At 36.8% G+C, this 25,658-nt stretch overlaps 1 protein-coding gene across 1 annotated transcript in view; it reads left to right on the top strand.

Annotated features, from left to right (window-relative positions):
- LOC108959523 (disease resistance protein RPV1) overlaps positions 1–24,129 on the top strand; it is a 34,907-nt gene extending 10,778 nt beyond the window's left edge. Inside the window, exons 3-4 of the mRNA XM_039312186.1 lie at positions 23,009–23,379; positions 23,465–24,129. Coding sequence (XP_039168120.1) covers positions 23,009–23,293 — 285 coding nt within the window. The 3' untranslated portion in view covers positions 23,294–23,379; positions 23,465–24,129. The remainder of the gene's footprint in view (positions 1–23,008; positions 23,380–23,464) is intronic.
- The last annotated feature ends 1,529 nt before the right edge of the window (positions 24,130–25,658 follow it).

Genomic DNA, 25,658 nt, shown 5'->3' with positions numbered 1-25,658 from the left:
GGGAAAATCGCACCAAATCCGGACACTCAACATATGCAAGATTTGAAAATTCTGGCTAAGTCAGAAAGTGGGTGGATAGCTCAGTTGGCAGGCTTGGTAGGTGGACAAAAAGCCGACCAAGAGATTGATGAATCCGGGGGATAAGATCACGGAAGCAAGGTCTTTCGAGATATGAGAGATATGAGACGAGAGGGAGAAGAGAGAGCTCGGAATCGTCCCCCAAAGAGGCCCTCAGAAGCAACTCCAGAAAGAGGAAACCCATAAAATCCAGACTGACCTTGAGAGAGAAAAGTGGGATTTTCACATACCTGCGACCAAATTTATCCAAAACCTTCAACTAGAGAGTGAAACTTCACTCAAATATCTTTCCAACCATAGGTCACACGTCCAAAATGGAGATTGGGAAGGCCTCCTAAAGCCCCCGAAACAGTGCCCCTGGCGGGCCAAGAAAGTCCGAAAAATTTTCTAAGTAACGAGACTGGTTGGTCACGAGTGAGGAAAGCCAGTGTTTTTGAGAAATTTGAGAGACAAATGAGGAAAATATTGAATTTTAACCCAAACTAGAATAAATATAGTTTGGGTTGGTGTCAATATTTCCAACAAAAGACGTCTCGAAGTCTAATTTCAGAGGTCAAAGAAAACCTTCATTGTCAATTCTTTTTCTTTGCAGATCTCATTTCCAGTTGAAGAAGCCAACTTCCACAGGCCCCCAAGGATAATTTATCGGTTTCATCGGCCAAGAACTACTTGAAAAGGAAACTAGAAAGCAAGTTAAGCATCCTAGATGTATTTATTTTCGAGTTTGAATATGTTTTAATAGTGAACAATTAAGAGGAAAACTAGTCCAAGAAACTGATTTTGAGGCTGGAATTTTTTTAAGTGTTGAAATCTCTTCGAGAGTTTTTGCATGTGTGCTTTTTGAAGAGGTTGTTTTGATGTGTTCGGTTGGTCATTTTCTATGATGTTTGTTGCATTTGAAAGCTCATGTTATCTACTTTCATTCGGATCAAGTAATGTTTCCCTTAGATCTCGTATGTGATGGGTGTCGGGGCTTGAATATGGGCATTCAACCTGTTTGCTTGACCTGGGTTCAAACCCAGATTTGCAAAATCAGATCAAACCTGCATATTTGATGACGATTCCAGCTTGGTTTTCGTGTGTTTTAAGCTGTGATTTCTATCTAATCTTACTCCTTGCATGTGGTAGTTTAACCTTGATGTTTTAGCTCCACATAATATTGCTCATGCGCTGAGATGGAAGGCCGCAAACATGGCTCGAGGAGGCTATTGGGGCTAGTTTAATGCACACCAAGCGTTCAACAAAATGCCCAAACTAAGCTTCGATCTTGAAACGGTCGATTTGAGCTTGATTATTGTGATATTCATGTGCTGTGTTACTCCATGTTAGCATAGATCGGTTTAAAGAATTATTATTATTATTATTATTTAAAAAAATTTAAAAAAAGAGAAAATATGAAAATTTCAAAAATATCAAAAAATGTTAGATAGCATCAAATTAGGATATAAATGACATATATGAAATTTTCATAATTTTAAAAGGTCATTTTCCTAATTTAATGCTATTTTGGTATTTTATAACCATTTTTTGTAAATAATCCATTTTGCGTAGATTAAAACTATTCAAAGTAATTTCATGCATATTTGAATTCTTATTTTGCTCATGGGGGTCCTATCCCGGGGCGTGATAACAAGGCCATGTAATATTATTTGCTCGACTTGTATCGGGTTTACCTTTTCCGCGTTTATTTTCAAGTCATTTCAATTTCTTGAATGTTAACTTACGCGCCGCTTTTCATTAATTTGAGTGTAAATTTCTCTTCTAAATTATGTTAGGATTAGTCTAGACATAAAAAAAAAACTACAAAAACATTTGCATGGACACTTAGTGGTTTCATAAAGATTATAATTGGTAATCAAGAATGTGTGGCCATTTAGATAAATAACTTTCTAAGTTAGTGGTACCGCAAGGGCGCTAATAGAAACATTGGCGTAAACAAGTCCCCGTTCCTAGAAATCTCTGGTTGCGTAGGAATCGAGACACCACTCCCGTGTCTCGATTGGTTTCTAGCCGACCCCAATAGGCTAGTGGCGACTCCTATAAATATTTAGGTTTTTAAGAATTGAAATATGAAATCCAAAGTCGCGCGAGGTATGGGCTTGGGAGAGCCCGCGCCTAATCTAGGGCCATTGGTTCACCTCTTTAGGCAAATACCCCTAAACCCTCTTCCTTTTCCCCCGGACGGAAAAAAAAAAAGGTTGTGACACTCATCAACAAGTTTGTCATTCAAATTTGTCCCGTTATCGTGATGATTGCTTCGGGGACGTCATAGCGAGCAATTATGTCATGTTTGATGAACTTTGCAACATTGTGAGCAGTGACAATTGCAAAGGATGTAGCTTCAATCCATTTGGAGAAGTAGTCTATTGCCGCCAAGATGAAACGATGCCCATTTGAAGCCTTGGGATTTATCGGGCCAATCACATCAATGCCCCACAATGAGAAGGGCCATGACTCAGAAAACTAGTGCATCTCCATTGGAGGAACATTTATCTTATTTCCATGAATTTGGCAACGGTGACAACTTCGAACATGCTAGATATGTGGCATCACAAAATCTCATGGCAATTCTTGGAGGCATTACAACATATGGAAAGATGATGGAAGTACCCTTAAGTTGAATTGTAGCCATTTAATCCATAATTTGCAATAAGATTTATGGCCAAACTTTTAATGGATAATTATTTGATAGGAAAGAAAATTCTATTATTGGCCATGCGTGTTATAAATTGGAATTTATGGATTTATGACTACAAGTTTTATGCCAATTTGAACTTGAATTTGAACAAGATTAAAATTGCTATAGGCTTCTCTTCCAAGAGTATTTCCTTGAATCAAATGCTTCAAGACATTTATCAGATTTACAAGACACTCACAAATAGTTTTGTCAACTTTCAAAACTCATTAGGAAGTTTTCTCAACAACTTAAATCACCACCTCGCTAGGTGTCTTTTTTGATTGGTTACTTGATGTAGCAAGTGAAGTAGGATTAAGACTTATTTCTATAGCTTGAGATTTGGTCTCTATAGCTTATTTGGATAGTTCGCGAGAGATTTACAAGCATGAAGGTTGTAATGAGGTGACTAGAGATAATGATTGATTTTCTTCAACCATTTCTGCCCATGTTGTGATTGGCAATATGGATGACGTTTGGGCTTGTGATTTGGTTTTTGGTTTTTCTAATGAAGTGTCAATGTTTTTGCCTTTATCGGCTCTTGAGGGTTTGGAAGGCATTGTATCCCTACAAGATTTCTCTCTTAAGAAAAATCAGTAATGAATTTGAAATTTTTTAATAAATTCAATATTAAAATAAAAAACTGATAGGATGGTTTGCAATCTTGCAGAGATTTATTTTGATGCAATATTTAATACATCTTTATGTAAAACTTCTTTCATTGATTTGCAATCGATTCACAAAAGAATTTTTGCTTTAATAAATCTCTGGAATTTGGAAATTGTTAGAACAATTACTAAAATCTCTTTTTTATTAGTAGAGTAATTTGTTGGGTTGGATTCCATTGTGTTAGGGAAATCCTTTATGATGTTTTGAAGATGACAAAATAAATCAAAGGCTACTAACATGATTAATGGTTAAGTAATAGACCATGCAGATGATAGAACATGTAAAAGATATTGTCAAAGTCAGAAGACTGCCAGAAGACTGAACGTAACACATGTCCAAAGTATATTATGAAGATTTCCAGACTTCTGTGTCAAAGTCTGAAGATTGTCGACTTTAGTGTCAAAGTCTATTCTACATCGAAGTCTGCTCACTCGACAAAACCAGATTGAACGTAAATGATGAACCGTAAGACGAGACTCTATGCTGAAGCTAAACCGTAAGACAGACTCTATGTTAGAGCTGAACTTATTCAGACGGTGTTCAGACCTTAAAGCTAAATTTGTTCAGAAGCAGAATATGTTCAGACCCAGATTGTAAAGTCTATTGCACTCAGACTCAGATTGTAAAGTCTATGGCTCTCAGACTTTACATCCAGATTCGACAGAACGTAACTCAAGCCCAAATGTACAACGGCTAGTGATCTGGTTTGGATTCCACATCAAGATTGATTTGATTGGTTCAATCTAATTGATTGACGATTGGATCTTGAAGACAAGAACTTTCTATACAAATAAGCTTTACTTATGGAAACCAAGATTCCGTTTGTATGGGCGATCAGAATCAATTTGGGATTCTACCTTTGTCACTTAACGGCTACCAAATCTTCTAGATACAGAGCTGTCCAATGGGTATATTGGAAGACAATCCTCAAGATACTGTCCAACGGGTAGTTTGGAAGTGGAGGAGTATTTAAGGAGATGAAGGACCGATGAGCAAGTAAGAGATAGAGTGTAGAATTTATAATTCCAAAGTCTGAGCGACCTTCGATCATACACTTGTGTTTGGAGAGCTTAAACGTTTGTGATCGTGAGAGAAATACCAAAAGAGTGACTTAGTGAGATAGTGTGATCTACTAAGTGTTTGCACTCGAAGTTGTAATCTCTTGTTGATTGCATAGTGGAATCCAGCCAAGAAGGCTGTTAGCGTGGGAGAGTGGACGTAGGCTTGGATTAAGCCGAACCACTATAAATCTTGTGTTCTTATTCTCTTCCTTAACTCATTTGTTTGAAGTTTATTTTATTCCGCATATATTTGCCAATATTTATTTTTACACCTATTCACCCCCCTCTAGGTGTTCATACTAGCACTCTCAATTGGTATCAGAGCCAAGTGCTCGGTTTATAAAAGTGTTTTTACTTTTGAGCTAAAGATCTTTTATGGCTAGTATCTTGGCACCAGGACTTATGGAAGGACAAAGCAATACAAGGCCACCATATTTTGATGGAAAGGAATACAACATGTGGAAGAACAAAATGAAAGCATTCCTAAGATCCAAAGATCCCTTGCAATGGGATGTTGTGGAAAAATGAATCAATCCTACTGCTGCGTCTACATCAAATAAGAATGGCAAAGACAAAAAAAGCAAACCCCCCGCTCCTATGTCTCGGATGGAGATGTCCAAAAGAGAAGCGCTTGATGCAAAAGCCATTTATTCTTTATATTGCGCATTGTCTCATGCTGAATATAATAGAATCTCTTCATGTGAAACAACAAAAGAAGTTTGGGATAGACTTCATGTTACATATGAAGGGACCGATCATGTAAAAGAGACAAAATTAAACTTCCTGCTCGGCAAATATGAATCCTTCAAGATGAAGCAAGGAGAGTCAATTGGAGATATGTTTAGCTGTTTTACAGAAATTGTAAATGGTTTAGCATATCAAGGTCAGCCTATTTCTTCTCCAATGAAGGTCAACAAACTCTTGCGAGGTCTCTCAAAAGATTGGAACCATGTCAAGACCTCCGGGAGACTCAGAGGATTATGCCACTCTCCGTTGATGAATTGATCGGCACTTTTCAATCCTATGAAGTGGAACAACTCAACGATGAAGATCCCGAAGGTAAGAAGACCATTGCTTTAATATCTAATGCTGTTTTTGATGAAACAGACTCAGAAAATGACATGGACAACGAAGAATTTGCTTTTATGATCGAGAAATTCAAAAAGCTGAGTAGAAAAGAAATGAAGTTTAGTGAAAGAAGACAATACAAGCAGAATGGCCAGAAAAGAATAATGAAAGAAGGTGATGAGCAAGGAAATATATGCTTGATGGCACATTCAGAACTGAGTCGACTGCATACGTACTGTAATCCGATGAGGAAATCGAGGTAAGCCATTCAAAAATTCCTCTCAAAGTTTCAAAGTATATAAATGAGCTTTGCTTAAATCTCAAATCTTCTCTTAAAAGAATCTTTAAACTTAAAAAGGAGAATTCTCGACTTAGGCAACATGATCTTTCTCAAAAAGAAAATTTTGAAATTTTGCAAAAAGATTTTCTACAAACAAAAGAAAGTCGAGATTTACCTGTCAAAGAAAATGATTATTTGAAGAAAGAATTTTCAAATATTTCGACAAGATTTTCAAATGGATCAAAAACATTAGAGCATATCCTTTCTATACAAGTTCCTTACTATAATAAGTCATGACTTGATTTCAATAAGGAAAGTGATTCTCTAATTGATTTTCTTAAAGTCAAGGAGAGACTTAAACAAAGACCTCCTAAGGCATTTTACAAAAATCATTTTCAAAAAGTGTTTGTAAAACCTGTTGGTGAAAATGACGTCAAGTGTTCAAATTGTGGAGATTCGGAACACTTTGAGAAAGAATGTCCTAAAGTTTGGAAACCTATTAAGAGAGATTGGATAAAAGCAGCATATTCTACTAACTCTCATGGACCCAAGAAAAAATGGGTACCAAAGAAAAGATGAGTTATTTTTGCAGGATATAAAGAAGAAAGAAGAAAGAGGATTTGGTAAGGAATTTTTTATTCTCAATTTGATTTGGCTAATAATTCTCATATTCGATATATCCTTGGTTGATTGAGATTTTATAATGATCATATTTTGCTTTATGGAAGAAAGAATCGTACGATTTGTTTTTGTGATTTGTGAGTTGAGATTTGATTTAGTATGTGTGATTAGTGTGATTATTTGAAATAATTCAGATTATTTTGTCTAATTTTATACTTCAGATTTAATCATATTTTGCAAAGTGAAAATCTGTTTTACGTGATGATGCAAGATATTCTTAGATATTCAAAGATTTCATTCTCCCTGATTTTATTGTGCTTTGACTAAGTGAGAATTTATTTTTCAAAATATCATTGTGCATAATATTCTTTCTTTGAATATTTTGTTATGATGAATTAAGAAAGAATATTTAATTATGGAGATTTTCTATTTTACTCTAACGTCAAGGAAGGATCCAAATTGATGGATACCAAAAAGGGAAATGAGTTGATTGCAGGAAATTCAATAAGGCAAGAATGATTGCGAATCTATGCAAATTTTGGGGCAATCAGAAAATATCTCCTGCGACAATTGGTAATGATTTTTTTAATCAATGGTATATTGCAAATATATAGCTTGGGTAAGAGAATATTTTTTATCATCCCGCCTTCCAAATTTCTACGTGTATTTATCATGATTTTGGATGATTGTTTATTATATTGTGAATATCTTTTGTCATAAATATAAGGTTTGCAATTTTGGCATGTGACAGAAATATCTATTTTCCTTTTGCAAAATGCATATCTGAAATTTATGCTCAAGGAAATCTCTGTGATCTTGAAAGATATTATTGCATATTTATGGATACTCTTGCTATATTCTTAGAAGATATATTATATCTAGCAAGTTTGATCCGCAAATCAAAGGAAGATATTACGTGACATTTTTGCAAAGATGATTATCTATTATACAAGATTTTGCAGGTGACAATAAATCTTCCATATGAATTTTTGGAAAACTCAAACAGAAAATCATGGAGATTCTATATTATCTTTTGGAAGTTCAAAAATTCTATTCCTTGTGCAAAATTTTTGCTTATTGAGGAAATCCCTTATGCGTCGTACAAAAGGTTGAATAGTTTTGAATATTAATATTTGATAATTTTATATATGCTATTCAATTTATTTATTTGAAGAAAGGGCATTATATGTTACGTGGATATTATTTGTGGAAAAAGTTTGTTAAGTTGATGCAGGTTGAATTCAAGAAGAGCTTGATTGAAGAAAATAAATTTTTGCCTCAAATTTCAAAATGCAAGTGATCGTTATGATGTTGTTGCTACAAAGGGAATAATGGAAAAATATTATGTTCAACATGCACAATCAACAATTGTTCTATTCGCAAATATTGCCATGATCACAGGGGGAGAAAGCAAATCCAAAAGAAAAGGAAAAGAATCGTGATCATCTCAAAAATGCAACAAATTGAGGGGGAGCATTGATCAATTATGGAAAAATCTTTTTGGATTGATCGTGATCTTATTATGAATGTAAGGAAAGGTAAATGTGTCAGAATTTGTTCAAAAAAATCAGGTTAGTGCATCTTTTATTACCTTTTGTCATTAATAAACTTTGTATTGATATTATCATGACAAAAATGGTACGTGCATTTTATTATGCATCCGTGATTTTTATTGGATATTTCCTGATATATATATGATCGAAGTGAGCTATATTGCATATCTTTAATATTTGACTTGCTTTATAAAAGCTGATCTTTTTGGAAATTGTATGTCATGCAAGATATATTTATCATTTTATATTCTCTACGCTATACTATTTTCATTGTTATCGCTTTTTGATTATGACAAAAAGGGAGAGAGAATATGAATATGCATATGTGTTAATTGGTTGATATTATCTATGGCATAATATTGAGCTGAGATTATTTTTCTATATATTGTTATGCTCAATTTATTTACTATCTTTTGATATCCTTTTATTTAAATTAATATCTTTAAAAGCATGTTTACAAATCTGCATATTCAGAGATTGTTTTGTCATCATCAAAAAGGGGGAGATTGTTAGGGAAATCCCTTATGATGTTTTGAAGACGACAAAATAAATCAAAGGCTACTAACATGTTTAATGGTTAAATAATAGATCCTGCAGATGATAGAACATGTCAAGGATATTGTCAAAGTCAGAAGACTGCCAGAAGACTGAACGTAACACATGTCCAAAGTATATTATGAAGATTTCCAGACTTCTGTGTCAAAGTCTGAAGATTGTCAGACTTTAGTGTCAAAGTATATTCTACATCAGAAGTCTGCTCACTCTGACAAACTCCAGATTGAACGTAAATGATGAACCAAAAGACAGACTCTATGCTGAAGCTGAACCAGAAGATAGACTCTATGTTGGAGCTGAACTTATTCAGACGGTGTTCAGACCTTAAAGCTAAATCTGTTCAGAATCAGAATATGTTCAGACCCAGATTGTAAAGTCTATTGCACTCAGACTCAGATTGTAAAGTCTATGGCTCTCAGACTTTACATCCAGATTCGACAGAACGTAACTCAAGCCCAAATGTACAACGGCTAGTGATCTGGTTTGGATTCCACATCAAGATTGATTTGATTGGTTCAATCTAATTGATTGATGATTGGATCTTGAAGACAAGAACTTTCTATATGAAGAAGCTTTACTTATGGAAACCAAGATTCCGTTTGTATGGGCGATCGGAATCAATTTGAGATTCTACCTTTGTCACTCAACGGCTACCAAATCTTCTAGATACAGAGCTGTCCAATGGGTATATTGGAAGACGATCCTTAAGATACTGTCCAACATGTAGTTTGGAAGTGGAGGAGTATTTAAGGAGATGAAGGACCGATGAGCAAGTAAGAGATAGAGCGTAGAATTTATAATTCCAAAGTCTGAGCGACCTTCGATCATACACTTGTCTTTAGAAAGCTTAAACGTTTGTGATCGTGAGAGAAATACCAAAAGAGTGACTTAGTGAGATAGTGTGATCTACTAAGTGTTTGCACTCGAAGTTGTAATCTCTTGTTGATTGCATAGTGGAATCTAGCCAAAAAGGTTGTTAGCGTGGGAGAGTGGACGTAGGCTTGGATTAAGCTGAACCACTATAAATCTTGTGTTCTTATTCTCTTCCTTAACTCTTTTGTTTGAAGTTTATTTTATTTCGCATATATTTGCCAAGATTTATTTTTACACCTATTCACCCCCCTCTAGGTGTTCATACTAGCACTCTCACATTGTTCAAAGATTGGATGACTTGTTCTTCGCTGTTTTTGACATGTTTAAGAATTTCTTCGTATCCTATTTCTTAAGCATCTGTTTTTACAATCTCAAATGCAAATGGGTCAGCTAACTGGAGGAAGGAAATTTCTTTGATATGAGTTTTAATCTGCCTAATGATATTAGTAAGGACTGATGACCAAGGTGGAAGGGTTTTTTTAATCATTGGTGTAATGGTTTACAGAGGATATTGATTTTGGGGAAAAAGTATAACACATAATTGACACTTCCTAAGAATCTTTGTAATCGATTTTTGTCTTTAATTTCATTTGGAAAATTTTTGGCAAAAAGTTTTGATCTTTCAATGGGAGTTATTGTTCCTTGATGGGTATAATGTCCAAGAAATATAATTCTGGTTTGGAAAAGTGATATTTTAGTGAGGGAGACTAATATCCCATTCCTTATTACTACTTTTATACAAATAGATATATGCTTAAAATGCTGACATATGTTGGAAGAGAAGATGAGAACATTATCTATGTAAACAATGTAAACCATTCTTACCTTTTACCAAAAAAAAAAAAAAAATCAAAGGAGGGATTGAAAATTTTGTTCATAATTCTTTGAAATTCTAAAGAAGCCTTCTTTTAATCCAAATGGCATGGCATTCCATTCATATTGGCTAAATGGTACGATGAAGGCTATTTTACTTTTTATCTTTACTATGTATTTGGATTTGCTAGAATCCTGATTTCATATCAAATTTCAAAAATATTTTGTAAGAATGAAGTCCATTAGGTATTTACCAAAAAAAAAAAAAGTCTATCAAGTAGATTTTTTTATTTGGGATTAGACACCGTATCCATTTTAGTGCTTTGTTTAAAGGTGTTGAGAAAATTCATATGCTATTTTGAGGATGACAAAGACAATCAAACACTATTATGTGTATTAGTCGAATAGTGACAGGTGTTATATATACAAACCAATATGCAGATAATGTTATAAACAACACTCGAGATTCTAATATGAGAAGTACTCTACCACTGTCAAGATTGCTCTACCAATATTGAAATGAACAAGGTATTGGGAGTTGAAGATATCCACGAGCTAGAAGGATCTTCAAAGAAGGTGAATATCTTGAAGGACCTTGATGCAGTGTCAACAAGCCGAGAAGAATGGGGATGTTATTGATGGCTTGGAGGTACAAAGATTGGGTTAAAAGTTGGATGGACCTTGATGATGTTGAACAAGCCTAAAATGAGGATGTTTGTTAAAGCTTGGAAGGACAATAAAGATGAACAAATTGACAGAGTCAAAATTATTAATATGCTTGGAAGGACCCGAAAGATCACCATTGTTATCGAGTTCAGTGAATTATTATCGAAGGAACAAATTGTTGGCAAAGAGTAGCTGTCTTATACAAATGAGGTGCAAGACTATGACTATACGAGTGATCCTAAGCAAAGGACAACTCAAGTGCCACAATTTAGCATAAGAGAATAAATAAGTGCCAATACTTCTAAAAGATACACTTAAATAGATTTTTTTTTTTTTTTGGAAAAATGGACAATTAAGTGTTAACTCTAGCAAGCTTGCCGAAAATCTAACGTTATGTGACTTGCCAAAATATCCACTCAGTAATCATTGTTTAAAATGTTGTCCTCCATACTCACTTAAGTGCCAATCATGGTTAAAAAATGATCATTTAAGTATCAAGCTATATATAACTGATTACTTAAGTGCCACTCATGGTTAAAGTGAATACTTAAATGCCAAGTTTTGTAAAAAGTGATCACTTTAGTGCCAAAGAGACGTCACTTAGTGTTGTTCACGTAGTTTATGTGGATAGTGCCACGTCATTCGCCTTGTATACATGGATAAATTTTCACGTCATTTGAAATTTTCGCCCAAAAAAGCCATGTTAGTTGTTTGGCTGGAAATTCTCATCGTTGGCACTTAAGTATACATTTTGGTCGTTTTGGTAGTTTTAGCACTTATGTGACCCTCCATGCTAAGTCATGACACTTGTGGTATTCTTCTGCCAAATGATCCTTTTGAGTTCAGTGAAGATGAGGAACCAGCATGTGTATATAGTGTCCTTAGAGATATTTGGAAACTGACTCATTCAAACCAGTGAAGATGAGAAATCAACGGGAATGTTAATATCCTAAGAGATCTTTGGAAATTGATATGGTTATTCAGCGAAGATGAGGAATCAACGTGAATGCCGATATCTTTTGAAGTTTGCTGAAGAAGCTAAGGGGAACATTGAATGATTGATCGCAAGTCATTTCACATGATTTGTCAATGAACAACATCAACAAATTAAAAAAGATTTGCCTGTCTTGATTATGGGTAAGGGATCATGAGGAAAATTGATCCTAAAATGTGTTGATCACTTGACCACCTACTAAGAACATTAATTAAGATGAAAATAACCATTGCAATGCTTGGAATTCGTAAAAAGATTACCAAAGTTGATCAAGAGCAGTTTTTGCATTAATGAGTAAGTCTAACAAAAGTATATTGACATTGCTCTAAAATCAGCCACTATTAGAGAGCCGTTCTGATGATCTTTAGTAATAGTCCATTGTTGGCAATGGCTAGAACCAATGGTTATTTGAGGATTTCGATAGGTAACAATCATTTGAGGATGGATGACCATATATTGAATCCAAGAGAAATAGTTGAGTTGAGTAGAACTGAATAAGACGAGTCATGTGCTTTGGATGTTTTTCTTTGTTCTATTTTTGTTGTTGGCTGTTATTTGTTACTAACGTCAATGCCTGGGTGATGCTAATGTTTGTAATTAGTGACAAGAGCAAGTATACAAGAGTGATAACAGTACAATAGTCTTGGTAGTGTGATCTACTTGGAAAGGTAGTACTTGCTGATTGTAACTTGTCTTGAAGATTATAAGTGGATTCTGGCCTTATTGTGACTTTTAGTATTGAGAGTGGACATAATCTTGGAGATAAAGTCGAACTATTATATTTCAACTTGTGAATCTTCTATTTCTTCATTATTAGCATTACCTGATCTTTATCATCACTATTTGTTAGATAACAACACGTGCACCTGATTTCTACAATATATTTCTGATGATGTTTGAAGTTGAAATTGTTATATTTCACAAAAGTTTTTCGTGGTTCTCAAATAACCGATTCTCGTTTGAATTGCTACTTACTCTTATTCATTTAAGTGTCATCTATTCTTTCACTTGAATAGCATGTGATATTTGAAACACATGCTTGATCTGATTTTCGTGGTAATTTTTTTATTTCTGCAAGATCGTTAGAGTTTATTGAAACAACCGATTCACCCCTCTAGTTGCATTGTTAGCCCCAACAAAAAGGTGATAGGCATTTTGTAATAAGTTTCTTCTGCAAGAGATCTTATATTTCCTCTTGACAAAATCGTTAGACTTTTTGGTTCATTTGGGTAGGTCTAGCCACGGTGGGGATTTGTTTGTCTTAAAAGTCTGTTTCGTGGGGTAATTCAACTATGGGGGCGTTTGGTTCAGCTTTCCCAAGGGGCTTTGAGCCCCCAAAGCCCCTTGGGAAAAATTTTAGGGTGTTTGATTCGGCTTTCAAAGGCTACTTGGCAAAATGTTTGCCTTTGGAATGCTGAAAGCCCAAAGCAGGTGGGGACCTGCTTTGGGCATTCAGCATTTTCGGCATGCTGAAGGGGGTTTAATGATTTTTTTTTCTTCCACTTTTGCCCTCATTGATAATTTAGTTTTCTTCTTTTACCCTAAAAAATAACTGTTCATCGTCTTCCTCGTCTTCATTGTTTCTTCAAGATCGAAGCTTTAGCCGGCGGAGCTCAACCAGCTGGAGCTGGTCGCCCACGCACCGCCGTCGCCACGCACTGCCGTCGCCACGCACCGCCGTCGCCACGCATCGCCGTTGCCACGCACCGCCGTCGCGTGGGTTGCGGCCTCAGTGTGGCGTCGCCTGGGTCGCGCGACCCACGCAACGGGCTGAGCAAGGTGCTCGGAGCACCCGACAGGTCGGTCGCCGGTCTCGCGCGAGCCAGCGACCGGCGAGGCTGATCGGCCGTTCGGCGGCCAGATCGGCGGTCTTGAGGCCGATCACGTGGTCCGGCGACGGCCAGATCTGGCCGTCCGGCATGTCGCCGGCGGTTGGCCGCGGTGGCCGGCCGCCGAATTTGATTTCAGATTTTAAAGAAATTAAAAATACCAAAGCTAATTCCAAATGCAAAGTTTGCCAAACGGTGTTTATGCCAAGTTGCATTTCAATGCTAAAATTTACCAAACGGTCTAACATTTCCGAAAGCCTCTTTCTCTCAAAGATATTTGCATTCTCCAAATGGCATTCCCCCAAAGCTCGAACCAAACGGGCCCTATGTGTTTTTGTCTTACCAAAATGCAATCGGTAGAAAAGAACATATAGTCAATGGCCCACCTTTAACTTCTGGCTAAATCCACGTGGAAGGACTCTTTATGGACCCATTTACACGCAGGACCGGACCCTAAAGAACCGGAACCGGACTTTGATGATCCCTCTCCAGTGAACCGATGAATTTACTCGGAGAATAACGGAAAGAGCTACTAAGTTCTCTGAATTCGTCCCTTCTGTCGCGCCATAATTGCCCTAATTCTTCTCATCCGCTAGAGAAGCTGGAGTTCGAAGCTTGCCTGACGTTGGGCGATGAGAAGAGACACCATAGGCCATTGACTATCTTTTGCGACGAGGAAGAAGACAAAGATGTCGCCGATGAGGTGGCCTGCGATTATCTGGAGTTTAATTCGAGATCGTATGAGGCGTGTGCGTTGATCTGGTGGGCGGAGCACACGCCGCTCGGTGGACTCACTTGCAAAGCTATCGTCGGCTAGCCATTGAACTCTCGAGCTCAATTTCAGCTCTTAGTGTTTCAGAGCAAAAATCAACTTCGATGTTGAGCTTCATATTCTAATTATTTATTAAAAATAAGAGCTAGCTGAGTCTTGTCAAATCAAAACGCATCAACAAATCTCAATTTCAGTTCCCAGAAATTCCCAAGTGATCACTGCGGCCGGAGTATGTTCCATCATAATTGCTTAAAAAAAATTAAAAATTTATTAAAAGTAAAAAAAAAAAAAAAGTGAATAATAGTAATTATTAATTTAAAAAAAAGATAAAAGGGAAAAGCAAGACCGGGCCGAGTGCAAGCTGATCCAACGTCTCTCTTTTATTCTTCCTTTTCTTTTTCTCTACGTGGGCCCGTCCAGCCCATTTCCCTTTCTCTTCCAGGCCCGTCTCTCTCCTCCTCCTTCCTTCTTTTCCTCACACCTTTTGGTATAGTGAAGGTTGCTAATACTAGGGTTGAGCAAAGGAATTGCCCAATTCCCATACCAAACCGATCAGTGTGGTTCCATGTTCCAAAGATAGAACCAACCACCCGGATTAGACCAACTTCTCATTTTTTTTTTTTTTAAACTTCAATTTACTTCCTCAAAACATATTTTAATTTTGAATATTGAATTTATAATAGCATTGAAAGCCCTTCTCAATGCTGTTATAAATCCAATAGAGCAAAGGACATTGGCCAAGAGACTAAAAAAATCGCCTACTTATCCGTCGTTATTTATAAAGACCAACGGCTTGTTAGTCTCTACTACATGCTCAATATGAGACTAAGCCTCTCCCTCCATCCCTCCTTCCCTCCTTCCCTCTCTCTCCCCCCCATCTCTCGTTACCTCTCACGCAAGTGACTGCTCCAAGTCACCAAGAATCCCACATTGAACGATTACTCAAAGTGCATTTGAGAGATTGCTTATAAAAACCAAGCCAAGTAGCCTCAATAAGCATACCGTTTTTGGCCTTTTGGTTAAAACTAAGTGAAAGTCTTAATGGAGAAGAAGATATTGCTCTCTTAAGTCTATTTTGAATATTCTTAGCATGAGCGGTTCATTCCATTGGATTGCTCGGGAACTAGACTGATCGATCCCTTTGGTCTATACTCAATTTTGGCCTTCTTTGGTTCGATCCTTGGTTGATCCTCGGTTTTAGCCTTCTTTGGTTTGGTCCTTGATTTCGGAAATGACTTGGTCCTTAGTTCCGGTAATGATGGAGTGTCCAATTGGAGTTGGTGGTCGGGACAGTTTGATAATTATCGAGTGACATTACTTCTTTGGCCCAAATCAATGAATCTCTTAGATATGATGCAAAATGGATCTTGTTCTATTGTTGATCAAAAATTTCTCTATGAAAAATACAAATTGGAGTTTGAAGAAGGGGAATGAGGAGTCCTTGACCCGCAATAGATAGAGGACTTATTTAATCGTATAGTCCTATAATATGGCGCCCTTGACGCTTTCTATTTGATTGTATTGAAATACCTAATTCATTGGGATTTCCCTACTAGGTCAAGTCATTTTGGGGTAAGCAATCATTTATGATGAAAAAGAAGAGTTTTAAGAGAATGATTTGGAGTTTTTGGAGAGTAGAACCATGGAGGTGTTTTTGGGGTTGGAGATTGAGAGAATTTGGTAGGGAGAAAAAGAGTTCCTCAGAGGTGGTTTGGGGTTCAGAGATAGAGAGAATTCGGTAGAGAGAAAAAGAGTTCCTCAGTCGCCCCCTCGGCGATGCCTGAGTCCCGTTCGACGACCCTTGGCCGTTATCCTCGTCATCCCGACCTCGCCTTGGCCGTTATCCTCATCTTCCCAACCTCGCTTTCCTGGTATGCGCATCTCCGGTGAGTGTCTTTTTGGTCCGAACTTCCTTCGCCCAGGATCTCGACTCAGGGACATCACAATGCGGTCAGCCATAGCTCGGCTAGTCTCAAGCTCACCCTATAACCGCCGTCTCCGAGCGGGGTAGGGGTCTCCGCTATTAAATGCTCGTTCCTACGTACCTCTTTGGCCCCGTTCGGTACTCATTGAAGTTGAAGCCTAGATGTAGCTCTCTATGTTAACATGAGTTTTGGGCTGGGATGAGATGTTTTACTCGCTGATCTCGTCTTGGTTTGATGCTTTGTCAGAGTCAACCCTTGAATCTCGTCTTTAGATAGTTTCGTTTGTTCCAGCCGGTCGCACATAACTTGTTTGACAAAATGTTCACGAAAACTGTACAAGTGAAGTTAGTTTGGTTTCCTTAAGTCATCCGAGAGCATTTATCAATCTTCAAGTCATTCCTATGATCAAATGCTTTTCTACACCACCATTTTGGTTACTTTGTCTTGCGTTCCTTGCGTTGTGGCTGCGAAAGGCAGTCCGGTGGTGATGGTCTGGCAACGGCGATGGTGATATTATTCGTTGATGGTGGAAGAACTGCTTGGTGATGAAGTGTATTATTCTTGGTTTAAAACGAGATAACAAGGGCGTTGTTGTTAAACTTGCTTTATTCTGAAATTGATCTGGGATATTGGAGCTTCTGGGTGGCTGTAATTATTCGGAGAAGACAGACCATCTGGCGTGCAGAGGAGGAAATGAAAGTCGATGTGAGTTCATGTTTCTCTTGTTGAAGTTGAGCTGGGCTTGATCTAGTCTAGGTATTTTTTCAAGTTGAACCCGGAATAGCTTTGAAAGAATGGAGTTTTTTAAGTAAGGGCTGGGTTTATTTTAGTGAAATGGGCTAGAGAATTTCAGAGGGCTTGATGCAAGAGGCCCTAATTGAGTCCACGGGGCCAGATTCGTAAGACCAGTCGCAGCCCGCGTCCCTAATTCTGGAATTAAAACTGTTTTTTATATATTTTTTAAAATAAAAATTCGAAAAAATTGAAAAATTAAAAAAAATAGAAAATGCTTTGAAATAGGTCTTCATTAAATTTTTAAGTCTTAGCATTATATGTGGCTTGGTTTCACTCGATTAGTATATATGTAGCTTAGTCCAAATGGACTTATAACATGGCCATATATATTCTTTGCCCAACTTTTATCGGGTTTTCTTTTCCGTGTTTACTTTAAAGTCATTTTGATACTCGGGTTTTTACATAATGCACTATCTTTCAATAAATTGGATGTTTATCGCTTTCTTAGATTAGATTAGGATTAGTTTAGGCTTTGATGAAAACGACTCCTACAAAAATGCTCACATGATCATTTAGCAACTTTGTTGCCTTTAGGACTATAATTGGCAATGAAGATCGTGTGACTACTTAACTAACAAGCTTCACAATTAGAGGTAGTGAAAGGGCGCTTAGTGTAATCAAATCCCCGACTCTAAAATCTTTGAATGCGTAGGAATTATAGTGACACTCTTGCGTCTTAATTAGTTTCTAGTTGATCCCAATAAACTAGTGGTGACCCCTAGAAATATTTAGGTTGTTAAAACTTAATAAATGAAATCTAACGTCCCACGAAGTATGGGTTTGGAATAACTTGGGTCTAATCAAGGGTTGTTGGCCTAAATTAGACAATACCTCTAAACTTATGTATTTCTTTTCCCCTCTGGATGAAAAAGGTAGCTTGCGACAGTACTTAAAACTTCTTCCTTGTGTAAAAAAAAATAAAATATTGCATTAATGGATTTAGGAAAATTACAAAAAAAAAAAAGTCATTAATCTATTATACTTGTGCAAATTCATCCTAAATTTTTTAATATTGTTAATTTAGTCTTAAACTTTTTGTCAATTTACCAATTTAGTCATAAATCATTGTGCTAATCTAGTCCTAAATTTTTTTATGATTTACCAATTTAACCTTTCAATCAATTGAAAATTTTAGGACTAAATTATTTATAAATTATTTATATTGAAAGGTCTATAACCAAATTAGCATTTGTACAATAGGTTTATAACTTTTTTGGTAATTGTGTATACACTATTAACAACAATAGTTTAACAATATGTTGTGTCAAGTTTAGAAATGCTTTTTTATTATCAAGCTTGCCGCTTAATTTGTGGGTAGTGATCATACTGATTGCTTGTTAGCAATGATACTCGCTCTATTACTATCATGTTTAAGCGCGAAACAATAATTGTAGGAAATGTGAATTTTTTTATGGAGATTTTAAATTTAATTCAACATGAATGGTCTACCTAAATGTCTTTCTGCTTGTAATCTAAGATTCGTGGACGGAATTGGTAATTTATTGACGTTTCACACTCCCCCAGAGTTTCCATCTTTGGATACAACATCCAATAATAATTGGCTTTCTTTGTTTTCTTTCTTGTCGTGTAGATTCTTATATCCCTTTGCATATCCTTTCACACCATCTGAAAAAAGCCGCTCTACGTGGATATACTCCTTGACTAATCACCAATTCAATTTGAAGCATGAATGGTGACAAGGCAACCATGAAGATATGCATTGAAAAGCAAAGGGAAAAATCAACTATAGGGCCCCCCTTTATTGTATTTTTAATTTTGCTGATGGTCTGTCCATTTTCTTTTTTCTTTTCTTTTTCTGTAATTTTATCTAAGCGTGTCGTCTTCCTTTCCCTTTCACCTCTTTTTCTTAGCCGTGTTGATAGTCTTTGACTCTTTGGGTTGAGTGAGCGTGAACGTGGGGTATGGACCATAAGCGATGAGAAATTTACACAAGCAAGAAAAGTCAAAAGAACGATTTTCTTGTGTGAGAGCAAGAAAGGGGTATCATTTCCCACATTTCCTTGTCGGGTCCACATAGGAAAGGGATGTTCCATCTCTTCTTTCTCCATTTGATGGGCAACAAAAATAAGTGCAGGCAGCACTCAAGTATCATTTTCTTCACTCAAGATCCACTTCGTCATTGTTTCTTAGTCGTTGCCTCCATCTTATTCAGGCTCGCCACTGTCAAATTCTGTCCTTCACTATCACCACTACTTCTGGTAATTTCGCTCCAGTTTTTCGCCATGCTTGCATCGGTTTATTGTTTTATAAAGTTTAAGATCAGATCTTTAGTGTAATCAGTGATTGATTCTCGCTACCTGTAAAGTAGTTTAACGCCTTAAATCTTGATTTACGTTGGGTAGGATTAGTTGATTTCATTCTGCTCAATTCTTGTTTATAGTTGGGGGTACATAAGCAATTCAAGAAAAAAGAATTATCACAACAGAAGTACACGGCCTTAAAACTTAAGCACACGAGAGAGAAAAGTAGAAGAGGCCAGAATAACATTTGATTTTGATGCACACATTCTTCTGTACACCAGCTATGGCTTTTATATTCATCACATATTCATCCACAACTCCTTGATAACTTTGACTGTGTCTCCTTATGTTTGGGATTGGTTGCGTTGGAGTGAAAAGGAAGAGCTTTTGCTAGTCACTAGGGAAAAGAATAGGAGAAAATAATGGATCTGATTTATCCCGTCTATTTGTAAACTTTCACATGCTTCGATTCCTTCAAATTTTCGCAGCTTCAACTACACTTTCAAATCTTCTTTAATATTTCATGAGCTAATTTGAGCTACGTCAAAGCTGTTGACTCTGTATGTAATTGCGTTATTGAGTCTATCAGAGTCTAGCATTGCTCAAGAGGAATTCGCACAACAACATCTCTTCTTCAGAAGGGGATATAATAGTCAGGGATTCACAAATGATTGGTTTACTTCTCTAGCGTTAGTAATTAAGTGATACTTGATTTCACTCGTCAATGCACTATAATTTTTTTAACCTTTTTTTCCCTTTTTTGCAATTAATAGCTTTAACCGAAATATAACCAATTTTCCATCATAGTACTAACACACCGGCCACCTTTTAGCGGCCATCGGTAGATTTTTACTTTTTTGGGGGGTCTAATCTATCAGTAGATTTCACTCCACTAAAAATAGCTACAATTCATTGAATTGAACACCCTTGATTACAAAACTTTCACGTTATATTCAGCGGTAAATTTCCGGAATTTGTCGATCATACATAAATGAGCCTAAAGAGAGAAGCTAAGATAGCCGCCAAAAAGTAGCTTTGCATAAAGACAATCTTTCATGGCATAACAAACTAATAGGGAATATAAGACAAATGTTAACCGCAAATGGAAAACTCTACATAGTTAAGATTGACAGTCATTATCTCCCTAGAAAATTTCCACACAGATCTGCCTAGGCAACAACACAAGAAAAGTGACTTGTGAACCATAACCTGTAATTGAGCATTCTTCTCAATTTCCTTCCTACGAGTTTTAGACGAATCAAACTTTCGTTGCTATAGTGTCTTAAACTTTGCCATGAAAAAACATATGTATCTGTTGATGGGGTTTCATTATAATTACTTAGAGTAGATCTCTACATTTGAATCTGATATAAATCAGCCACACCGTACCCTGTTATAGTGACTTTGAACTTATCTCTACTTTTGCTTCGAATAGAAATTAGCCTCATCATCATGCATGTAGTCATCATTTTTTCGGGTAGCATTTCAAATCCTTGTTGCACAGACAAATTGCACCAACCTTTGTGGTTGAACTTTGCATCGACAGTAATTGGTACTGGTCTTCTGTCTTTTGTACTAAATGCAGCCTTATAAGGAGATTGTGTACAGAGAGACCAATTAAACATGTTGAATGCCTCTTCTAATAATCAAGAACTGGAGAAATTATCAGGATATGATTACGAAGTATTTTTGAGCTTCAGAGGACCAGATACCCGTAATGATATTACCGATTACCTTCACACCAGCATGATTGATGCTGGAATTCGGGCATATATAGATGATGAAGAGCTCCGCATGGGTGAAGAGATTAGAGGCCAGCTTCTCCAAGCAATTGAGCAGTCAAAGATCTCAATACCAATCTTTTCCAAAGGATACGCAGACAGTACATGGTGCCTTAGGGAGTTGGTCAACATGGTGGAGAGCAAGAACACAAGAACACATAAGATCATGCCCATTTTCTACAATGTCGCACCATCTGAGGTAAAATACCAGACTAATCACTACGGCAATGCCATTGTTTCTCATGCAAACAAGAAGCGGTTCGATGATGAGACTATCGACAATTGGAAGGCTGCTCTCAATGAGGTTGGAGCACTAAAGGGATGGGACTTCCAAAGCATGCCAAACAGGTATTTGATTATATCATGGACGGTCTAGTTGTTCTAGATGCATTATTTTTCAGCTAAACTTAATGTCTTGATGCTTTTTCCTCCAATATTTTCAGAGGTAAAGGTGAATTTGTGAAAGAAGTTGTCAATAATGTTTTGACTAAGTTGAAAACTGCCTACTTGGAAGTATCTGATTGCTTAGTCGAAGTGAACAATCATGTGGATAAAATTATGAGGATGATATGTACACACAATCATGAAACAAAGATCGTCGGAATCCACGGTATTGGTGGCATGGGAAAGACGACTCTTGCCCAAATAGTGTACAATCAACTTTCTTATGATTTTTCTAATTGTTGCTTCCTTTCTAACATTCGAGAAACAGAGATTACACGCTTGCAAAATCAGCTCATATCAAACATCTTGAAGAAAAAGATGGCCCGATATCAACAATATCGTGGAAGGAAAAAAGGTGATTAAGGAAAGGTTATGCTCTAAAATAGTGCTTATTCTGCTTGATGACGTTGACGAAGCAAGTCAACTTGATGCGCTCGTGCAAAAGCGTGAGTGGTTTGGCAAGGGGAGCAAGATTATCATTACGACTAGAGATCGAGGAATTCTCAATGTGCCTACACTTGTTGATTGGACTTACGAACTTACTAGCATGGATTTTGATCACTCTCTTCAACTTTTTAGTAAGCATGCCTTTAGAAGAGATTATCCCATAGAACAATACATCTTTCACTCGAAAAGAGCTGTAAATATTTGTAGTGGTCTTCCTTTAGCTCTTGAGGTTATAGGTTCTCTTTTATCTGGAAAATGCATAGAGGAGTGGGATGCCACATTAAAGGAGTTAGAAGAATTTCCTCATCAGGATGTTCAAAAGAAGTTGATGATCAGCATTAAGGCTTTAAATGAAGACCAAAGAAAGATATTCTTTGACGTTGCTTGTTTTTTCATTGGGATTGATAAAAGAATTGTGATTTACATGTGAGAAAACTGTAAGTTTCTTCCTCAACAATCTCTTAACACCCTCCAGCAAAGATCTTTGATAAAGATTAGAGAAGATAATCAATTGTGGATGCATGATTGGTTAAGAGATATTTGAAGAAATCTTATACAACAAGAAAGTGGTTGGCAACCAGAGAAGCAACGATGGGTGTGGACTCATGCACAAGCATTGGAAATTTTGGAGAAAATGCAGGTAAAATCATATAGCTTCATTCCTTTTTAAGGAGATTAATCATAGGACATTCAGTTTGATTTTGTTTATATCAAAGTTGATTTATTTCTTGTGCATGGTTTATCGATTGTTTTCAACAACATGAGAAAAGATATAATTGTTTTCCCCTTGAAGAAGATCAACACGGTAAATCGTATTATAACTTTCATTTTCTATTTCTATTTTGACAGATGGGAGGAGTTCATGGAATTGGAAGTATCGAAGCAATATGTCTCAAGCTTGATGAAATATCTCAATACTCCTTGATTAAAGAATGCCTGGCAAGTCTTTCAAATCTAAGGTTCCTTCAAGTGGATAGCAAAGACTTTGATGGAATCACAAAGTCTGTCCTTACTCAAGTGAGTGGTTTTCTAACTTACCAGTGCTCAAATTTTGTTCAAACCACATTTAGCAAGCTTATCCTTCCGGAGTTGAGATGGCTTTCATGGAGATACTTTCCTCGGCTTTTAAGCTGACCAATTTCTCCATGAGGAAGCTACTAATCCTTGATCTGTCAATGAGTAGAGTCACCGAAAAATGGGATGGATGGAGCCACGTCAAGGTATGAATTTAATAAAATCAGCGTGAATTCTTTTTTCGTCTAATCTTAATTTATTTTGAAGACCAACGTGTTGTCTTCTTTTCAGTTGGCTAAGAATTTGAAGGTCCTAAATCTGACCGGATGCATGAAGATGCGTAAAACCCCAAACTTGTCTTTCCATGTGATTTTAGAGCGACTAATCCTCGAAAGTTGCGAGAATTTGGTTCAAATTCATACATCGATTAGTCAGCTTAAGAAGTTAGTCTTCTTAAACTTGAAGGATTGTAATAATCTTCGAGAGCTACCAAACGAGATGGGGGCACTAGAATCTTTGAGGGAACTTCTTCTTGACTCTATAGCTATTGAAGAGATCCCTGAATGGAGAAGGATGAAAAAACTAGAATTTCTTAGCTTGGACAAGTGTACATTACTGAACAAGTTTAGTTTTGTTGGTTGCGCAGCTGCAGCAACGACCCTCTCATTAGTGGATAGCCACTTGACTCAACTGCTTAAGTCGATTGAAAATTTCAACTCCCTAATTTACTTGAATCTATCAAGTACAAATATGCGGGAGTTACCTGATGTAACTGGGAACATGAAGAATTTGAAAGTTCTAAAGATGAGATGCCCCTTGAGAAAACTATCTAGCACCATTGGAATGTTGGAGAAGCTCGAAGAGCTAGAGGCATGGGGTACTTTTAAAGAAATTCCCAATAATATTGGGAATCTACGACGTCTAAAAAATTTGATATTGGGTAGCCCCAGAATTTCGATGGTGCCTCGACTTCCAGAAAGTCTAGTCAATCTATGTTGTAAAACAACCTCGATGGAGACTTTGCCAAACTTCTCAAACCTAATAAATTTGAGAAATTTGAGGTTGACTTTGTTGTTTAATCACAAGGGTCCTTCTAAACTTGAAGCAGCTCCAAGTGCTTGGTGGATTGGAACATTACAGATGCTCGAGTTCTTGAAGTTGTCTTCTCCTTATATCGCCACCCTATCTTCCGACCTCGTTCTCCTTTCTCAACTGAAGAAACTCAAGCTCCAACGTTGTCATTTGCAATGCCTACCTAGGCTTCCGACAAATTTGTCATACTTAAGTATCAAGTCTTGCCGAGAGAATGAAAACAACCAATGATCTTTCAAATTTAAAAGTATTATCAGATTTGGTCATTGTTGGTTGTGATGAACTAACAGAGATTCGAGGCCTTGAAGGTTTGGAGAACCTAAGAACATTAGAGCTTGTGGCACTTCCATCATTGGCGAAGTTGCTTGATCTGACTAACTTGAAAAAGCTCAAGAAAATTCATTTAAATGATTGTCCTAACCTGTTTGGGATTCTAGGTGGTCCAGAATCGTTGGAGATACTTCACATTGTCAACTGTTCAAATCTGCAAAAGTTTCCTGATCCATCAAGCTTGAAGAATCTCGAAGTTTGGAATTTTGAAACCAAGGAATCAACATCAGATCTTGTTTTCCAAGAATTCGTTAATGTCGGATACTTCAACGTAGAAAGTTATTACAGATACTTCACATGAATGTAGAAAGTTATTCTTTTGTGTTGAAATAGCAGGCGTTCATTTTTTTTGTTCCTCACTTTCTCCTCTTAAACTACAATGAGAATGAATAAATGTGTAATTTTACAAGCCACGGACTAAATGAACATGATTTGCCACGGTTTAGCTTGTGAGTGCTTTTGTAGTCATAATAGTAGAGTGAAAAAGACAAGAGAGGGGTGAGCAGTTGCTAGCAAACTTATCTGGGCGTTACAATAAGGATATCATACCTGTCACAAAATGTTCGATTTGAATCATAACTACTCTATACAACCACTTAATCAAAGGTCTGAGGGTGGTGAACCTGCTATCCCAATCAGGAAGTCTCTTCATATGAGATATGCCATAACTAGGCAATACAATAAGAAAGTACCACGAAATAAATCATGTAAATACCGTAAAAGTGAACCCAAAGGGAGTTTTGTGGTTATAGTAGTACCTTATCATGTAACAGAATCTGATCATCCATGCGGTCCCACAGAGAGATAAGTTCATCTTCAGCAAGGTTGACTTTAAGCCCCAAATATGCCTCTAAGCAAGAAAAACTGATCTATACATCGCATCGATGATGTCTCAGTTGCATAGGATCATTTTGTTATCAGCAAAAGTTGATAAAATCATTGTAACATGGATTATTTAGAAACACAAACCTGTTCTGAAAGACAATCTTTGCAGCCTATCTGGATTAGCATGGCATTTTGCTTGATACATCCATAACTAGAGTAAAAAGTATGGGGTAAAAGG

The sequence above is a fragment of the Eucalyptus grandis genome, chromosome 5 (assembly GCF_016545825.1).
Source record: "Eucalyptus grandis isolate ANBG69807.140 chromosome 5, ASM1654582v1, whole genome shotgun sequence".
Classification (NCBI taxonomy): domain Eukaryota; kingdom Viridiplantae; phylum Streptophyta; class Magnoliopsida; order Myrtales; family Myrtaceae; genus Eucalyptus; species Eucalyptus grandis.
This window is presented reverse-complemented; position numbering and strand designations above follow the sequence as displayed.